At 36.0% G+C, this 20,649-nt stretch overlaps 1 protein-coding gene across 1 annotated transcript in view; it reads right to left on the bottom strand.

Moving 5' to 3' along the window:
• The window catches only part of AHR (aryl hydrocarbon receptor), a 55,273-nt gene that overhangs the window by 4,245 nt on the left and 30,379 nt on the right, over positions 1-20,649 (bottom strand). The window contains exons 2-9 of the mRNA XM_015618560.3: positions 19,194-19,309; positions 15,664-15,753; positions 13,775-13,898; positions 9,395-9,525; positions 8,347-8,549; positions 6,596-6,705; positions 4,033-4,174; positions 2,012-3,281 (exon numbers count right to left, since the gene is read on the bottom strand). Coding sequence (XP_015474046.1) covers positions 2,012-3,281; positions 4,033-4,174; positions 6,596-6,705; positions 8,347-8,549; positions 9,395-9,525; positions 13,775-13,898; positions 15,664-15,753; positions 19,194-19,226 — 2,103 coding nt within the window. The 5' untranslated portion in view covers positions 19,227-19,309. The remainder of the gene's footprint in view (positions 1-2,011; positions 3,282-4,032; positions 4,175-6,595; positions 6,706-8,346; positions 8,550-9,394; positions 9,526-13,774; positions 13,899-15,663; positions 15,754-19,193; positions 19,310-20,649) is intronic.

The following is a 20,649-nucleotide window of genomic DNA, read 5'->3' as shown; positions in this document are numbered from 1 at the left end:
ACACTGGCTATGCTCCTACCACAATTACAAGATAGGCAGAAAGTCAAGGCATGTGACCACAATACACCCTTCTGACTTTCTAATTCTGTAGTCTTTTCACATAGAAATCAATGAGAGTTGGAAGTCTGAAAAGATACCAGTCATGGCTTGTATAGCCACATCTGTCCTGTCTCTGGACTCTAACCACTGTCAGGGATGTCAGTGTGCTAAACCCAGCCACCAAGACTGCCCTACTTTGGTTTGGCTGTGTGAATGTGGGCTCAGACAGCTCTAACCTATCTGCTTAGTCACACAAGGCTTCTGCTTATGCAGTGCTACTCAGCCCCATGCAGCACAGGAACACCCTAACAAGAGGGGCTGAATTTGCCTCTGAACAAATTAAGGAAGGACAATTTTTCACAAAGTAGCCTTTGTTCATTTTTTTTTACAACAACAAACTGTCTAATTATTATTGCAGCTCAGCCTTGTAGTAAATATGAAGCAATAGACAAAATTTTTTCAGAGGTGCTGTCTTGGTCATTAAGCTTTTTATAAACAGAGGTGAAGAAAATGCAAGGAAAAAAATTAAAAAATAAGGGTCATAACAAAAATGTTTAAGGAGGTGTAACAACAAAATAATCTGCTAAATAAATGCAATTGAAACTAGCCATTAAAAATAAAGAAATGGAGTTGCAAATGCAATGGCTGTTCAAAACTGATGCATCATATTAGTACAGCTTTTGTGAAAAGAGTAATTCTTTGTTACTATAAAGACAAACTTGGATGGCCCTGGAGCTGCTCTGCCACCCTATTAAGAAGCACTCTGAAAGACTGAGCACCGAGCACAGCCAGGCAAGGCACAGCCAAGCCATGCTCAGGTTTGCACAGTGCAGTTTCTCAAAGTCACTTCATGCAATTTCAACCCTGGGCACTCAGAGAAAAGCCATTCATCTTGCTGAACTGTGCTATATTTTAGGTAAATTTCTGCAATTCTGCAATTGCATTCTTTTTCACCAGTGAAGCAGTTTTAAAAAGGGAATGTTTCGTACTTGTATTAAGCATGTGAAAAAAATGGATATGCTCTAATTGCATTCCTTACCTTTGTCTTGCACAGGTTAAATGCCAATTAATACTTTAATTCTGCAAATGCTTATGCATGTGCATAAGCATTTGCAGGATCAGTACTTCAGAACATTAACTCATTGAGATAAAACAAAAAAAAACTGTGGCTCTGTAGTTTAGCAGCGTTAACAGAAATAAAAGATACGACAGAAAGTACTTCAACAAAGGTTATTCAGAATCAGGAACTAGTAATTTAATTTTATTTCTAAGTTGATTTTACCAATGAAGAACAGTGTTTACAACTGCAGTCTGTGCTACAGCCAGGATCATCTCTTCTATGACATTTATTGAGCACTCTTCTTGGTGAAAAAGGACCAGCTTAGCTTCCTGTGATTATAACTTTTTCTAATCCTTTTTCCTTTAGCAATTAATTTAGACAGCAGCTTGAGCAACAAGCTGTCTTTCACTTATAGAAATATATAACTTTTTTTTTTCAGTAACAACTAATCCTAAAATCATTGAGGAATCTGAGTAGCTAGACAATACTCACACTTCAAAAACAGTATTTTTTTTTTATCCTTACAACATATTTAATGAAAATGAGTGTGCCAAGCACACTCAACTCCTCTCTAAAGGGTCTATTAGCAAATTCCAAGACTTAGACCAATCTACTTTTCTCCTGCTCCTACTAGGAAAATTGCTGGTATAGTACCACAGACTACTTCATTCAGTCTAGTTTAAGACTGCCAAAGAGAGCTATCAGACTGCAGGTACAGTATATGTAAACTTGATCAAGTCCAACTCTCTTCACTCTAATGAACAAATAAAGCAAAGACAATCCACACACGGCTAACCCATCCATCTCAAACTCAGCAATTCATTCATGACAAACTCTGCCCCACAGCAGTCACCCAAAACAATATAAACTCAATTCAAAATGCAAGCAGTGCAGCAGTGCTGTTTACCATACCTTGTTCCCCAATGTTTGTTGTTGTGGATTCGTCATCATGGGATCATACTGCATTTGATCCACGCAGCTGGGCTGTGCCTCCTGTGTGCACGGGTACATAGAAACAGCGCCTGCATAGCAAGTTTGAGGAGTGAGCAGAACTGACTCAGAGTTTATCCCACACTCAAGGTTCTCAGGGACTTGCTGCAAACAGCTGAGAAAATCCTCGAAGTTGGAAGAAGCAGAATAGGTCGATCCATCAAAACCCGCTGCAGGAAAATCCATTTGGGCAAAATTAGAAAGCTGTGGCATCATCGCCGTGGGTTGCTTGTAAGGAACAAAGTCTTGCCTACACTCATAAGGGGAAGTGTTAACTTCTGATTTGTAAGAGAACTCAGATGTGCTGGCATGCATGCCAGGGAACACGTATTGCTGGGGCTGCTGCTGTGAGCAGCTAAGAGGCATGCCAGAGCTCCAGTTTGTGAACATCCCGTTGACTTGCATATGTTTCATCTTTTGACAGAGCTGCTGTTGCTGCTGCTGCTGTTGTTGCTGTTCCACAAGCTGTTTCTGGTGCTGATGAAGTTGATGTGGATCTAATTCCTGCTGTACCATGCAACCTTCATTCTGGACCAAGGGCTGCTGCTGGTTACAGTCTGAATATAAGAAGTCAGATTTATTTAAGGAATCCTGAACATAAGTCAGGATTTCATCAGTTATGTTGATGTCCCCAATATCATCCACATCGGATAATTCAGTTTTAAAAAACTCCTCATCCTGCTGAATACACTTAAGATCTTCAAAGTCAATACCCAGATTTTTCATGATGCTGTACAGGTCACTGGTTTTGTTATCCTGAAAGAGTGCTGCACTGTCTTCAGGAAGTGGAACACTGTCCTGGGAACACTCCATCAGCTCCCGTTTGAGAATGTTGTGATTTCCAGCAGGCAGGAGATTGTCTGTCCAGCCACTGCTAACAACACCACCCAGTTCATCCCTACTGTCTGCAAAGAAGTTCCGCTCAAAAGAAAGTTTATGTGATGCTGGAGGGCAGAGATAAACAGACTCATCTTGCCTTAACATGACACCTAGGAGGGAGTTTGGATCCACAGAATCATCGTGTAGCGTTGCTTTGGCTCCTTTTCCCACTGTGCTTTTACTCTTCGGTTGAGAGGGGTCCATAAGGCTCGACATAGGGAAGGACACCTCGTACAACACAGCCTCACCAGTGGCAAACATGAAGGGCAACTTCATGTTACGCTTCCGTAGATGTTCTGCCCCTTCTTCATCTCTGAAAATAAATCAGATATATAGCATGGCACTGCACTACTGAACAGTTACTCTAATCTTTTTGTCCCCTGGAATTAACATAAAAAAGAAACTCTTCTATTTGTAGGCATTTTTCGAATTCCTACCTATTCCAGCTCAACTTGGCTGAGTTAAACCAAGAGGCAGATTATGAAATAAGGAGCTTATGACTGTAATGCCACATTTACATATTACATTTATAATTAAATCTAGATAGCATACACCATTTTCTGTGCATTATGGACTGAAATGAAAATAAATGGGCTTTGTTCCATGCATTAAGCTTTTCTTGGTATAGCAAGTAAATCAATATTTGAAGTATCTCTTCTTCTCCATTTTACAGAGTCCTTAGCAAAAATTACTTAATGTATTTAACAAGGCTGAATTCCATATTATGCAGAACTTAGTTCAGCACTAAAATTCAGGACTGAATTTCTTTGTTATTCTTTCTACACAACTGCAGTTGGATTTCTCAGTTTTTGCTCATTGGGATTGAATACAGTGGATGGAATAACCTCATGCTTCTGCTGCTGATCTTGTTCTTTCTAAGAAATCAATGTATCTAAAGTTTTATACAAAAGGACTATGCCACAAGTTCTGAAATATCAGAATTCTTTACAAGTTTGTTAGCAAACTGAAAGACTTTTGGGAATCTGGAATATAAAGAGTAATACTTTAAAAACAGGCTAGTTTTCAGTTTTTGAAGCACACTACTTTATGAAATGATGACTTACGTAAGAGGTCTCTGTGTGGCAATGATGTAATCTGGTCTTCCATTTTTGTAGACAAGACGTGCATTTGCCTGTACCCAGGCCCATCGATTTTCTTTGGTTAGAAGCCTAAATACAGTCATTCCACTCTCACCTGTCTTCATCACTAAAGAATAAGCATACTGTTTACTGTCCAGCAAACAAAATCATGAAAATCTGTATGCTATGAAAGGAATCCCTTCTGTAGAGAAATTTTACAAATCTTATGTCCTCAATTACCCAATTCAATGTGGCACTAATGCATTCCCAGTGCATCAGGATGACTGATCACTTCAAGATGTCTAATTTACTCTAATTTATAGAAGTCAAAACTGCAAGATATCTGCTATAGATTGACAGCATTCTATATGGGGCTTTGTCCATTATTTCTTCAGTAACAGAAATTAATCAATACTACAAATATGTAAATGACAAAAGCCCAAGTCTCTCTTACCTTCAAAAAGTGACTATCACTTTAAGAATTAGAAACACATTAGTTCTGAATCCAATTCTTTCATATTTTGACTGGTTTATGCAGAGATACTTAATCTTACTTTTCATTCCAACTACCTCCAACAATGCTTGATAAACATACTCAATTTTTTATGGTATATTTCTGTACTGGGTTAGTATGGCCAGGTTTTGGTAGTGGCAGGGAGGGCTACAGGGGTGGCTTCTGTCAGAAGCTGCTAGAAGCTTCCTCCATTTCCAGTAGAACAAATCCCTGGCATCTCCAAGGTGGACATGCTGCTGGGCAAGACTGGGACAATTAGAAATTATGGTAATGCCTCTGTCATAACATTTAAGGAAAAAAAAATAATTATTGTGCAATATAATTGTGGCAAGAGAAGAGTGAGTTGAGAATATGTGAGAGGAACAACTCTGCAGACACCAAGGTCAGTGAGGAAGGAAGGGAAGGAGGTGCCAGAGCTGAGAATCCCCTGCAGCCTGTGGTGCAGACCATGGTGAATGGATCTGCCCAAGCAGAACCATGGGGATGCAGAGATCCACTTGCAGTCCATGGAGGAGACCCATGCTGGAACAGGCGCGTGCCTTAGAGGAGGCTGTGAACCCATGGGAGGCCAGCGCTGGAACAGGCTCCTGGCAGACCTTTGCAGACCCATGGAGAAAGGAGCCCATGCTGGAGCAGGTGTTCTCATGGAAGGTGTTTTTAAGGCCTTTATTTCTCATTATCCTGCTTTGGTTTTATTAATAATCAATTCAAGTTATATGCCCAGATGAAGTCTGTTTTGCCTGTGACAGTATTTGGTGATTCATCTCTCCTGGTCCTCATCTCAACCCATGAACCCTTCAATATATTTTTTCTCCCTTGTCCAGTTGTGGAGGGCAGAGATAGAGAGGCTTTGGTGGGTACCTACAATGCAGCCAGGGTGAACCCACTACAGTCATTTTGGTGCCAAAACCCAGGATTGTGAGGATTTTGAGATAAGGATAGTAACTAGTAGAGGTAAGAGGCAAAATGAGTACTGAACAATGTCAGAGAGTAGACCTATCATGGGAAACTTTTGTTGTAATTGTGGTGAAGGGACAGCCAGTGGGTTTTGTGTAAATTGTCAAATTTTGTTTTGTGTTGTGATAAAGTTATCTTGGTTTTTGTATGGGGAGCTTTAGTTTATTTCTGGCTGGTTTTGTTGTTCTAAGTGAAGGTTGTGTGATGAATGTGGATTTTAAAGATAATTCTTAAATATATGATTCACAGAGGTGAGGGGTGGGAGGAATACAATTGCTCAAAATCCCTGCATTTCTTGACAAAAAATTTAAATAAAATGTATTAGGAAAGTCTAAGAATCTAACCAAAAATCTTTGCTACAAAACTTCTTTTCTTAATCTTTATCTACTCTGGAACTATTCTTTGTTTTTCTTTATGAAAAAAACAAATCCACTGATAAGCAGCAATGACTGAGCTACACCTGAAACAGAAAATATGCTTAAATAGGTTGAGAATAACCTTCTGAGAGGCATTATCCAATTGTCTATGAGGGGATAAAAGAAAAAAAACCAAACAAACAACTTTTTAAGTGAAGTCATTAGAAAATAAGTACCATAATATTCTGAAACTTCTCTCCATAATTGTTACTTAAACTAACTCAAGCTGCCAAGAATCAAACCCAGAAATGTTTGGATGCCAGCATGTTAAATCAGAGATTAATTTCTGGTAAAAATCTTACACCAATATCAAAAGAAAATGCTTTGTTTAACTTGCTAACAGGAAAGCTATCTTTGATAGACCCCTTGCCCAAAGAAAGTTGTTGAAATAGCAGAAGTTAGGTTGAGCAGAGAAGGAAGCGATAAGAGCAAGATGTGACAGAGACTGGACTATTCATCCTAAAAGGGTTTAAATAGGAATATTAAATATTTCTTCAACCAGTGTAAGTTTTTGAAGGACAGACAGAACATTATGAAATGAATATGAACGAGTGTTCTTTTTGTTAACAACCTCCTTTTTTTCTATAGTTCACATTGCATTCATACTGAAAAAATACTCCATGCTTTGATTTTTCAATCTTTCTTAGGGAATGAAACTTACTTCGTATGTGGTTTTCAGCACAATAAAGCATATCAGCTGCATGAATAAACTGGTATCCTGTTCCTCTCATACACAGCTCCGCTTCGGTGTATCCCAGAACAATCTTTCCTCTGGAAGGTAAAACCAAAAAATTGCAACCCTGCTGGTGAACCAATTCACAGAATGAATGTCGAGCATGTTCATTATGGCTAGAACATTTCAGATGCATGTGCTAACTACATTTTGTTGCTATAACAATTGTATGTGGAAGCAGATCAGCTAATAAAAAATAGTCAACAAGTCATAAAATTTTAACTAGTCTGCCAGGTTCCCTTCAGTGACTAGGACTGGGTTCACAAAACCATTAGATCATAAAAGAAAAGTGGATGCCTACAGCTGGACTCTCAATTCCATACTACTCAACATATTCACTCCTATGGGAGTAATGGGAGGTGGCTCCCATTACTTCCAAAGAAAGACACAGTTTTCTTAGCCCTGTTTCTTAGGTGCTTGTGTGTAGAGTTAAGCAGGGGTTTAAATTCAGTGATCTAAAACTTCTTACCTAAATTAGAATTTTCACTAGTTTAAAGTTTGAATGCAGATGTAGCTCAGAACTAAATTCCTTTTGAGTGGTTTGGGACCCCTGTGTTTGCATTTAAACGAGATATGACTCAGAGGACCACTAGCAGGAGTCAGGTTTGACCCTGGCAGCTAAAATTAGAGTACTTTACTAGGGGCTGGGGAGATGAAACACTTAACACAATTCATGTGATCTCTATGCCATGTATCATACAACAACATAGTCAAAAAGAGAATTAAACAGGATTTGAAACAAAGAAATAGAGATTCAAAGACTAAAGGTAAAAAAAGAGGGAAAGAAGGGATGGGGAACAATATACATAAAACTGTAAAATATGACAAAAACTGAACATTTCAAGTGAATAAAAATATATAAAAGAGGAAAGAAACACTTGTGTTAACATTTTGTAAATTTTTACTTGTATCAGCTTAGAGAAATAAACCATTTTGGTCTCTCAGTAGACAAAATACCAAGTAATTCAATTCTAATTTGTAAGCAGACATGGAAACCCATATGAGAGACTTGAATCAAAATTAAAGCATTGTCAGTCAAAAATAGGAGGGAGAGGAGAAGCAGGGAGGCCAGAAATTTTTATTTTGATAAAAAAGCATCCTAATGGGCTTCTTGCCATGTTGAAGCATAGTAACATTAATTTGATCTTGTATTGCAGTAGTGTTTCCAAATTTTACATATGGAAAATAGTTTGGAAATGGGTTTGAAAATAGGTAAAAGTCATAGTATAAAAAGTATTTAATTTATTTTTAAGAAAAAAAATTCTATTGTATTTTACACCTATTTGAACTGAAGGAGAAATGTAGAATGAAATTAAACACTTGTTCTATCAGTTCTAAAACCAAATTTCAAACCAGATTTAGCATGAAACTTTTCTTCTTCCCTAATACATTAGTATGCTGTCTTTTGTTTTTTCTATTTTGCATCGGTTTTGCGGGTTTTTGCTTTGTTTTTCTAACTGAGAGTCAGAGAGCAGTATGCCATTTCAAGGAAATAGACTTTGGCAAATCCATTTCTCCTTGCTTGATAGCAGGTCTGGAGAGAAAAACCTTAACAGCTTCTAACAACCATCACTGAAACAGTTTACATACCAAAAGAGTAGCCTGCTTTATATTTCAAATACATACTTGAAACCTATTTCATCAGCATTAGACAATTTCACAGAATAATTTACACCTACTTTGCATCACAGCCAGTTGGTGTGAAATCCAGCTTGTGTTTAGTTCTGAAGATGAAGTTCTTGGTCCGTATCTCAAGGATAGATGGTGGCTGCAGGGGAGTAGCTACTGCAAACAGTGCAAGCTGAGGAGACAAAGCAGCACCATCCTTCCCTTTCTTGTTTTGTCCGTGGAGAAACTTCAATCGTCCTTGAAAATTCATAGCCTTAGGATGAGGAAAAAAGTAATTGTTATATGCTGGAAATATTTAAAAGGAAGATATTTTTGTTATGTTGTAAAACATGTATTTTTCATTCTTTTGAAGATCCATGAGACTCAAGCTTTACAGGATGACATACATAAAAGTTAGTACAGAACACTGTTGTTATACCCCTGAATGTGTCACTTCAATATCTACTTACTGAAAAATTAATTAATGGGAAGATTAATCTGTAAGAAAAAAACAACAAAAAACCAAACACATAGTATCAAATATCAGCTGTGGCTTCTAATATTCTAATGAACATACATGCATATAATTACATCATTATTTCTCTTGCAAATTTGTATGTTCAGCTTTGCAATTTTAAAGAATTCTATTTTGTAAGATATCACAAAGAGGGTGATAAACCCATACTTATTTTAAAAACAAAATAATTGACTAAGAAAACATGCATTAAAAAGGGCAAGCACAAACTTTTCCAAAAAGTAGAAACAATGGTACTCTTAATTACTATAACTTATTGCACCTCAAGATACCCAACTTGATACAAGAAAATACTCTTGTAATGCTTTTTGACCTACAAATCACACAGCACTTTACAAAAGCAGTTGCTTATTTACATTTCACTAAGGAATCTGGGCCATGAGAAATGAGAGAACTTGCACCTGGTTGTGACAACATCTTAAGGGGGAGACATTCAGTGTCACTAACTGAAACTTTGTGGCTCAAGCAGCTCAGATATCTTTGAAAACTTTAAAAATAGATTAAGTTGCTGCACCTCTTGTTAAGATAATGCAGATTTCCAACTTTTAAGCATATCTAGAAGATTTATGTAACTCTATACTCACCAGGAATCCAGATGAATTATCCAGGAGACATCGTAACCTGCAGATGAAATTCCTTTCCATAAAGGAAGAATTCTCCGGAGGAAGTTGGTCTGGGTTATAATAGGTTGCTGGCTGTGAAAAGCCATTATCTCCTGCAGGAAAGGATTATTTATATGGATTATTTTTAGAAGAACACCTAGTGAAGGCTATCTATAACAAAGATCTTCCGTCTCATAAACAAAGCGTTAGGTCATGACCTGAGCAAGAACAATGTAAACTGGAAACATCCTCAGAACATAAAATGATTGTAACACTGAGGTTAAGCATCAGTTCTTCTGATGGGATTATATTTTACAGGCAATGGTATTTGAAAACTGAATATAATTTATTTTTAAGTGTTTTTTTTTTCCTTTGGGGCTTTTGTTTGTTTGTGGTTTTAATTTATTATTAAAATATTTATAATATAAATATATATTATTTTTTTTATATATTATTTAATATTATGTTTGTCAACAGCCTAGACTCTGGATCAGTTGCAAAGAGCAGAGTTCTCAGCAAAGAACAGACTCATGCTCCTACAACGACAAAAAAGTCAAAGCAACTACAGGAACTGAGTATTTAAAAACACAGTAATGATATCAAACTGTGAAACTTACTTTCCAGACAGACAGATGAAAGCAGTAGCAATAAATAAAAATCAGCAACTTTAGGAAACAACCACAAAAAATCAGCATTTTTCTCCAAAGATGGCAAAATCACCCTACTAAATAGTGAAAATACTTCTGGGCTCTGCCAATCAAAACACCATGGTTACCTCTCCAGGTATACCTGGAGTACTTGTGTTTGGAGAGTTATTTGTTTTGAAAAAAACTCGAAACCATGATTGTTAACTAGAATAATAACATGGTATCCTTCCACCTTGTCAGGACAAGCATTTGCTGCTAAGTGGTATTTACAAAACAGACTTAAACATTTGGAAAGTAAAACCAGAAGGTAAACCAATAAACTTCTGATAGAATACATATGTTCTACATGAGACTACATATACAGAGATACCAGAGAATTACTACTCACAGCAAATTTAGCACAGCAATCTTGTTTGCAATACAGATTAAAAAAACAGTCATTCTCTAGGAATTCATACATGCAGAAAATTGAGAAATATCCAGCTTAGAAAGACATTTTATTATAAATACCCTTTAATTTAAAAAACAGTCCATGTACTCTTAGAGAACCTATTATCAAGTACGGACAAAATAATAACACAGATTTTAAGAACCCATATTGACCTTCCAGACATGGAGATGAGGTCAGGGAGAGCATGTCACTTAACACACATCATATTTTCTCAAATATAATTTTGTCTCATGAAGAGCTGGAAAAACTTACAGATAGGCTCAGAGGTTATAACACTGGCAAAACAAACACAAAGGTAAACAAATCATTACCAAAAGCCAGTTCAATTTAATCTCCTATGAATACAAGGGACTGAATTGGAGCTAAATGAGATTGTTGATGTCTTACCAAAATGCCTTGCAACCTAAGGCTATCCAAATCCTACAAGCATGCTGAGTTTTCCAGCTTTCAGACAAAATCAGGAGATACCTTTTTTCCCTAAAAAAACTGCTATGCAAGGTCAATTTTTTCTGAACAAAATTCAAGGTGTGGAGAAAAAGAAACCATTTTCTGTCCTAGCTAATAGTGTGACGAAAAGGGATAATCTAAAATTAGAGCCATCTGAAGAACTGTATTGGCCAGTCACCATAATGAGCAGATCCCACAGACAAACTCAGGTATTTGTAGTCCAAGACAGTTACCATATAACTTTGAAATCAGATAATAAGAAATTCCCGTCATATGGATGGTTCTCAACAGACAAAGCAAACTTCCTCACTTGCTACTGCTGCAGATTTTTTTTTATTATAAATTGCTTAATTATTGGTGAGATTTTTCAACACTTCTGAGATGGTGCTTCTCAAAGCTCTCTGAAGAAGCAATGATTATGAAGAAAGAGCATCAAAGAAACAGCTTGCAAATCCTAAATAATATTTCAAAAATGCCAGCTCTGACTGGGTGCAGATCTAGTACCCAATAATCAGTGCCAGGGTTTCTGCTGACATCCTTGGCACTGGTAGGTGTGTCCTTCAGCATTTCTGCCACAGGAGAAACTCAATGTTATTCTTTTGGTAAGTACAGAGCTGAAATTTGAAGGTTCAGCAAGTCCAGATGGATCCTGTGGAGTTTGTCAAGTTTCATAGTAAAATGCAGCTCCCAAGAGCGAGCAAAGCTGTGGTGAAAGAAGTGGCTCCCGACAGGAGGGGAACAGAACTCAAAACAGGAGGTAATGGGCTTCCAAACTGAGCCTCCTACACTTGTGAAAGCAACACTGCTGTACTTTTCCAGGCAGACAGAAGGCAGGGAGGTTTTACTGCCAGGATCTTGAAATGACTCACTGTAAGAAGGCAAAGACTCTTACAGAGCATCTACAACCCCTAGAGCAGAACTAGCAGTTAACACTCCAGGAGTCAGAGTCCATATCCCTCATGAAGATCACACTGGATCTCATCAATACCATGGAGCAATGAGCATGCAGTGCATTAAGTGCTTGTCTTTAAACTCAAGACCATATGGTTGTGCAACATGCGAAATTCAAAAGATTATCCAGACTTAATGCCCCAAAGCAGATATTTGGGACTGAAAAATCAGAATTTTGCAAACTTCTCTGGGAACAAGACAAGGACCAGGAGGCATGTCTGGGAAGCACAGTAACAGCTGAGGAAACCAGTGGTTTTAGCAGCATACCAGAGTACTGAGTGAGAAATAACCAGTCCAGGCTAACTGAAGCAGAATCAGTTCCCAGACCCAGGATGGAATCTGTGCCTGAGCAAAATTATAGTATATCTATAAATATCTGCATAATGATAGCTGAATGTATTAAAACATTAATGGATTAAATTAGCAAAAATGGAGGGGATCCTTACAGTCATAGCATTATCCTTTGCTATATATCTGAATTCAGTTCAAAAATCTTCAACATCCAAACATTTGATGCTACTTAAGGCTCAAAAGACATCATCGGATCATAGAATGGTTTGGGATAGAAGGGACCTTGGAGAACACCTAACTGCAACCCCACTGCCATGGACAGGGACACTTTTCACTAGACCAAGTTCCTCAAAGTCCCATCCACCTAGCATCCCTGAATGCTTTCAGGAATGGGGCACAATTAGCAGGTTTTGCAAGAAAGAAACACAAGATACAAAACAAAGAATTGTTTGTAATCCTGCTCAGCTCTTCCTGTCATTCAGTTAAATCTGAGGCCAATCCAACCTAGTGTCATACTTTTCAAACAACCTTTTCTAAATTCATATGCACTTGCTTAAGTTACATAGGACACAACTTCACTCTAAAGCAAACAGGATGAAAATCTGGTTTGTGAGAACCATACTCTTTGCTGTAATGACCTCTACTATTAACTAGCTGTGCAGCAGGCCTGTGGAGATTGATCTAGAGATGATATAATGTTGATGCTAAATGAAAAACTCAAATATACTGAAATGTGTTACAAACACTGTAAATTTTCTCTATCAAATCATGGCATTTCCATACTCTATTTTTAAAAAAAATTAAGTTACTTTAAAGTTTATTAAAAAGAATGGACTTTTTATGATTAATAAATCCCCTATAATCAAGTCACAGTAACAGAAGATCTTACCTACATGTTTAAACAACTGTTGTGCAAAGGGAGCATTAAAATGGATCAGTTGTCTCGATGGCTTTGTTGTCAGTATGATGCAGGCACATGTTTCCTGTATGACACACAGCTACCTGCACCCACACATCTTTGCTCTGATACACGTGCAGTGTGATTCTCCTTAGTTGTTTCTCAATATAGCAGCTCACTTAAGCATCAGCCAGTAACATGTGACAGCTCTGCTCCAGCATGCATACTACTTGATCTTAAAGGCTCATCTATTTAATCTTTTATTTCTCTTTCCCTTTTATCTCCAAGAGAAGTACCAGTCTATGTGGCAATGAATGCACTATTCCCTATAGTAACACTAACTAGCACATTCTTAGACTGATCAGTCTAAGAAACATTGTCACTTAGACTCCAAATTAAAGTCTTCCAATTTAAAGTATAATTAGTATTTTAATGGTGCTGTGCTATGAATAAAAGCGCTTATTTAAAGTGCAAAAAATAGTAATTCTCACTGTTGGCTAAATATGTCCGTAAAATTCAAGTCAATTTGAAAGATAGTATTTATTCCTTTATTCATCTAAAATTATCTCATTTTTTTTACATAGACAAATTAAAAAAGCCCAAAAAACAAATAACAAACAAAAAAAACCCCAACAACATAAAAAATCCAATAGGCAAACAGTAAATTCTGTTCTCACCTTGTACACTTGGTCCAGAATCATCTGACTGGGCAGGATTTAATGCCCAATGTAGCTGTCGTTGAAACTCAGGTCTGTCTTCTGTGTGAATCAATTCAAATACACTCTGGTGTATAATATCCGACTAGGAACAAAAGAAGAAAGGTAAGAAAGAACAACAATAAGAAAATTATACAACAATGTGATACAAGTTGTCTGATTGACAAAGATGTTATGGATACAGCAAAATCCATTTTGTTCAGGGGTAGACAATACAATCACGTGCAGATGGGAAAGCTTCATGAAACGATTTTTAGCAGCAGGGAGAACAGCTCAGTTACACGTATGACTGTAAACATGGAAAACAAAAATATTGCCTTAGGAAAAGAGGTTACATTATGTCAACTCTTTCTTTACCTGCTTTTACCTAAGAAGGCCTGGAAATACCATGTTTAGGTACTGTTTAAATTATTTAGTTTTATATACTGGTAAATAAAGTACTTGCCAGCTAGTACTTGTCCTACTATAGGTGCTACAGGAATACAAAAGAAGCTAAAGACCCTGAACCAAACTGCCAAAAATAAACCAAGCAGATTATAAACAGTGGATTTGCTTGCCTGAAAGCTTTGTCACTTAAGGATGTGCTAAAACATGTCATTATTAAGCCCTTATTCCACTACCAATTGTGTGGTTAGGAATGTGATCTAAATGGCAAAGGCGCAAGAGCAAGGATCAGTGCTTAGAGGAATTTAAGGGGGAAACACTCAAAATATTAAAGAAAAGACTCAGCTGACTGAGAAGAGTTAAGATCCCTGTTTTCAGCATGTTTCAAAAACCTAACCATTATATTACAGAAAATATTTAAATAAAACATAGATCTAACACAATTGAGATCAACTAGCAAAGCCTGCATCAAATTTTGCTATGATGAATATCATAAAACAATCAGTATTTTCCAGAATAAATTGCCAGAAATGCTAATTTTTGTAACTTTAAAACTTTACTTCTATACCATGCACTCCATTTACTGGCATTACTTCATGAATGTTATGCCCAATTTGTTTCTCAAGCTTTTTTCTTTTTTCATTCCCCAACACTGAAGGAATACATAACCCCAGGAATAACAGTGGGGGCTTTTTGAAGTATTTTCTTTTACACAAATTTTCCTTAATTTCTTACCAGTTACCTGAAACTACAAACCAAGCAAGGTTTTTCACTATTTTTCAGACAGCAGCTGAATCTATCAGTATGCAGTATCCATGGATATACATTGAGAACTATAACTATCATCTTCATTCTATCATCTTCACATAAAGTAATCCCAGGAGTTTTTAACAAAGACAGAATTTGCCTTCTATGCCTCAGCCTTTAGTACTTTGGCACCTGGTTTTCAAGCCCAGTGAAGTCAGCCATGTGTGATCTGCACCATAAACAGTAAAAAACAAATGCTTGTTTTGAAATTCGTAATTAAATAAATATACATGAGCAAGAGAACAAATTCTAAAAATACCAAAATCAATCACTTGATACTTATAAATCTCAAGGCATATGGAAATAGTTTTTCATGAAAGGTTTCTATTAAAATAATTACCTTCCCATTGAATTATGCCTCACTCAGCATCATAAACTGGGTAACACCACAGTATAAATTTCAAACATTCCAGTAAAGAATAATTAAGTGTGAAAATTTCCTATTTTGCCTAACTCAACTTTGGAAATTATATTCGTGTTGTGCTTGGCCTGACATCCTGGCTATGAAAGCTGGTAGAAAAGCAATATAGTTTCAAAGTAATTCAACCTAAAGTACCTCAGATTTTATTACAAAAAAAAATGTAAGACCCTAAATATGAACACTGTCATTCCCTGAAATTAGGCAAAACTTCTGAAAAAAATTGAATAAACAAACTTACTTGTTGGAATCCCAAGTAGTCTTGGATAGTAGAAGAGACGTAAAAAACCAGAGCATCTGCTGTAACAACTAACACAAATCCATTTAATGCCTGGGGAAGAAACACAGCAATCTGTCAGCTCCAGAGATAGAATTTCACATAATTATTGTTGCTCTAGGTCTACCTATACTGTAGTCCACCAATAAAATGTGAAGCATGGAGAAGCACACCATTATCTAACAGCACAAACAGAAGGATTCCTCATAGCATCTCTATGCAGCATATGTGTTAAAATGAAGAAAACTGGATCTAACAAAAACAAACAAACTTCGTTTTTTTATTCAGTGGAGAAGACAAACTGTGTTGATGATTTTTAAAAGCTCTTGATTGTACAAGACGAGGGAAAGTAGTATGAAGAACTGTAAGTTTATTTAATATTAACCACAGTTCACAATGCTTGTTTGGCTCAAGCCTTGGATATCCCCAGCTGCCCACAGCACAAATGACAGCCGTGTCACAAACCCAGTCCCAAAATCCAATCTATACATAATGCAGTCAGGCCACTGTGGACAGGAAATCAAGCTATTAAGATCCCCTGTAAAGTCCAAGAAAACATTTTATAGTTTACTTAAAATAGAAAACCTCTGCAAAAGTGGACTGTTGCAAGTAAACAATGTTTTTGAAGAGATTTCCCCCTCCGTGGAGCAGCAGACCAGGCGGCTCCACACTCAAAGTCACGCAAAGGGCATTTATCTGAGCTCCCAATCAATATGGTCCATGGCAATTGTTGTGATAGCAAACAGTACATTTGTGACTTGGCAGCTCATCTGAAAGGTGCCGATTTACTTCTATGGATTTCAGTCAAGATTTAACAAAAGGCAGTCTCCAGGGGCTGGACTGAGTATATTGTACCACTTAATTTCCTCAGCTGCATTCAAAGGCAAATTTGGCCAGCATACTCAAAACACTTTTTTAAAAAAATCTTTTTATTGATGCAGAATTATTATACACAGAAAATGTAAAGTAAGTGAAGGATATCCTATATCTTGCTGCAACAAAGTACTAATACATAAATGAAATATCTGATTAAATGGCTGGTCTTTAAATGCTGTGAACCACTCCAATTTAATGTGTAGATATTATTTAATCTACTCTCATAAACAGCTGTTAGCTCTATAAAAGATCCTTATAAGTTTAGTAAATTTTATGTGAATAAAGAATGAGCTAAAAAAATCAATAATAATCTGAATTTTAATAGAATAGTCAATCCAAGAAATCTCAAGTGGTTACACAGAATCTTTGGTTTTAATGAAGCTTGCAGTAATTTCATGGGAGCAGAATGCCGCAGTGGCAGGTGCTCGTGTCCTCTGCTGACCTGTTCTGCAGGGCATTTCACCTCAGCTGGTTGACATAAAAAATCTGCAAGCTGCACAGCCTCTGACTTTGTCTCAAGTGTTAAAATTGGTTATTCTGGTCCATTTCATACAGAGCTACCTACACCTTCTGTACCTGGAAATCAATCACATTTTGCACTGGCCCTGGTACATGGCTTATCTCGAACCAGGATTGTTACTGAGATAGCCATATGCATTATTTAAGCCACAAATTCTGTAAAATGCATATATCTGGATATATCAATAAGTGGGAGATGAGTTCTGATGGAGAGTTTTGCAAAATGCAATCCAAAAATAATTATCCAAAAACACGTAATGAAATTTCTCAATGAGTTTATTATTCTGGAGAACTGAAAATTATATTTGTGCTCTAAAAATTACTCTCAATGCTCCTAATAAAAAAGGTAATTTCAAATTTGTTCATTACTGTTGAGAATTAGGTCTTAAAAATGTCTTAGCGGTCATCCTTTGTCTTGCGCTTTTTTATTTTATAAACCTGTTTGGGATGTAATAGATTTTGTATTTTAAATAGGAATTTTAAATATTTTTAAAAGAAATTTAGCTTGCTTTTAAGGAAGGCACATTTATGTATTTGATCTCTGCTTCCACAATAGATTGGATTGGCAAGACAGTTTCTGTGTTGGAAATTAAAGACAATTTTCTGTTTGTTAGCAAGCAAGCAAAAGCAACTGACAAATAATAGCAAATATCACCTTAACAAAACGAAAAAAGGTAGGGAGATAATAAAAGGAAAACATTCATCATCAGTTATAATTTATTCACCTGCATAATGCAAAAGACTTCTGAGCAGTAGTGTAAGGGAACGACTTTTATCAATATTTACAACTTACTGATTCCCACTATCTTATAGAAAGTTCCTAATTTCATCACACTCATGACTTATAACCTCATGTCTCTCACAACCTAGGAAAATTCCATCTGCATATTCATTCTCATAAATTTTTTCCAATATATAAAATATTTACAAAACAAATTCATTGAAGAAGTGCAGTTAATTTACTTACTTCCCAAGAGGGGGAGAATTTTCAGCAATAAATATATCACCCACTTAATTTTCATAATGGAAAAAAGTTCCCTCATGTAACTTCCACTCAGAAGTAATTAAAAATCCCCTATATTTCAGATGAATTAGATGCTTTCGATATAAACCATATATTTCTGCTTTTTAGGCTTTTTTCTGTTTAAAAGAAAGCTGTTCACTGGCAGCAACTACACAACAGTTCTTTGTCATACTTTATTAAGTTTAGAAAATAAAATACATGTCCTAGTTTTTTTTAGTTGGTTAGAAAACGATTTTCAATTAGCATCAACTTAAAATAATTGTTTTGTGGGATTCTTAGAACCTGTTTTTATTTCTAATCTTTGAACACTGAAATTCATTTTGTTCTAAGCAAACAATTGACTCTGACTGAATGATTTGCCACTTTTGATAGATACATCAGAGTGCAACCTGTGTAGGAGACAGACTACCAACACACTTCAAATGGAGCTGCATGTCTCCATAAAATCTATGTTGTGAAACTAGTTAGAAAATTGCAATACCTATATTTTTAATTTGAGTTTAATCTGGAGTTGGTAGTATATATTTATCCATATGGTTTGACACTCTAGGACATTAAAACAGGCTAGACAATTTAAAAAAAAACCAAAGCCCACACTTCAATTAATATTTTCCATTCGTTCATATAAAAGTTATTCAAAGTATTTTAAAATTTCTCCTGAATCTACATGTATGCTGAGTTCTTTCAAACCACTGAGAAAAAAAGATGTTTCAGCAAGCCCAAGGTGTTTGAAGGAGAAATTGTTTCTTTCCAACAACTAGTCACCAAATTTATCTTGTCCTTATAAAAACTGTTTTTCTATATTAACATCTTTATTAAAAACAGATACAGAGATGGGGTCCCCCTAATAAATTAGAAACATTGAAGAGGAGCCCATATTCTAACATCCACTCTTAAGTCCCTAACACCAAAGAAAATCCAAGAGCTGTTTAATATTGCCCTAAAGAAAATGAGAAAGGAATTTCACAATAAGAAAACCTTTTCTATCTCATCATCGAGCATCTTGTATGTTATATATAGGTGTTTGGGTTTTTTTATTTAAATCTTTGTACGATATGTCTGTTGCAAAACATACCTGCAACAGGAGTTCTCCTTCCAGGATCTGCATCCCTTCTCCACACTTTCCTGTTCTAGAGGTTTCCTGAACGCCATTTCTTTCTGGTCTGGTAGAGCTAGATGATTTTAATGCAACTAGAACAAAGAAAAGAAAAAAGAAATTAAGCAATCTTTGAAAGGCTTGCTAGAAATTTAGGTAATGATCTGCTATTTTGTGTAAGAAAAAAATTGATTTAAATATATATATTTTATATATATTATAAATTCAATCTAATGAAAGATTTTTTGTTTCCATGTCAAACCCTTTCCTTACCTTTAGAGTGCACCCCTCTATTTTGTCATCCTTCTCTTTTCTATATATAATAATTTCACAACAAAATCATTATTATTGCGATCATCCCAACTCTAATTATTTTATACCTCTCTTCACAATAAGACCCACTTCTAGTTTGCCACTCTTGTGACAAAGAAAGGGACCTGTTGTTTTCATAGATCATCTTCCTCTAACAATAGCAATGCTGTGTTAAGGCAGGAAAACACCTGCACTTATTTTTATCCCACCTAATTTCAGATGTCAAACTATAGTTCATCAGACAGGTAAGCCTGCTCAAGACCTAAAGCTCCCTTCAGGTAAAGGAAGGAAAGAAACATGAACCCTAAATGCATGCTATATAATAAAAGATCCCAACAAAACAAAGAAAGGTACTTCAAACAAAAAGGTGTGGGTATTTTCTGTCATAGTTAAATTTTAACTTTTTAAACAACTAGGCACTCTTTCCAACTACAGATAAAATACTATAACAATGAATCATCATTATTCAGATCATAAATATATGTAGTTGAGAGAAAAAATTACCCAGTGACTAAGAAATGAAGAATCATACCGTATTGCTAAGAAGTTCCCATAAGCCATTCCCATCTCTGCATGCGTCTGATAAATAAGATGCTGTCAAATAGAACTACATACTCAAAGATCACCCATAACTCAGAATTTACCTACTTTTCACTGCTCTAAAAAAGAGGGGGAAAAAAAAGAAATCTTCAAATCAGAAATTAATCTGAGTAGGTCTGTAGTGTCTAAACTGCTTAGAATTACTTGAGCAATTGTACATTAAACCTTTATCATAAAATTAAAGGCCAACAACTCCCAACCCCAAAATTTCTGTGCTGCAAAGCAAGGGATTTCTATAACAGTACAAACAGAATACAATATAAAAATATTTTTATGATTTATGAAATATAATAGGATAAAACCTATAAAAACAACTGCATTTCTATAAAACACAAGTTTGTCACAATGATAGGATAGTCAGCCTAAATTTTGAACGAGTTTTCAACCTGCTGAAAACTTTCATTTTTTCCATTGTTTAGAACTTTAGTCAAGAATCCTGAAGAACTTCTGTTCACTCACTTTTAAATTACATTAAATGATATTTTACACTATATATATTAGCCGAAAGACAAATTATGCATTT

This window comes from Parus major, chromosome 2 (genome assembly GCF_001522545.3).
Source record: "Parus major isolate Abel chromosome 2, Parus_major1.1, whole genome shotgun sequence".
NCBI classification, from domain to species: Eukaryota; Metazoa; Chordata; class Aves; order Passeriformes; family Paridae; genus Parus; species Parus major.
Note: the sequence above shows the minus strand (reverse complement) of the source record. Positions and strands in the feature narration are given on the sequence as shown.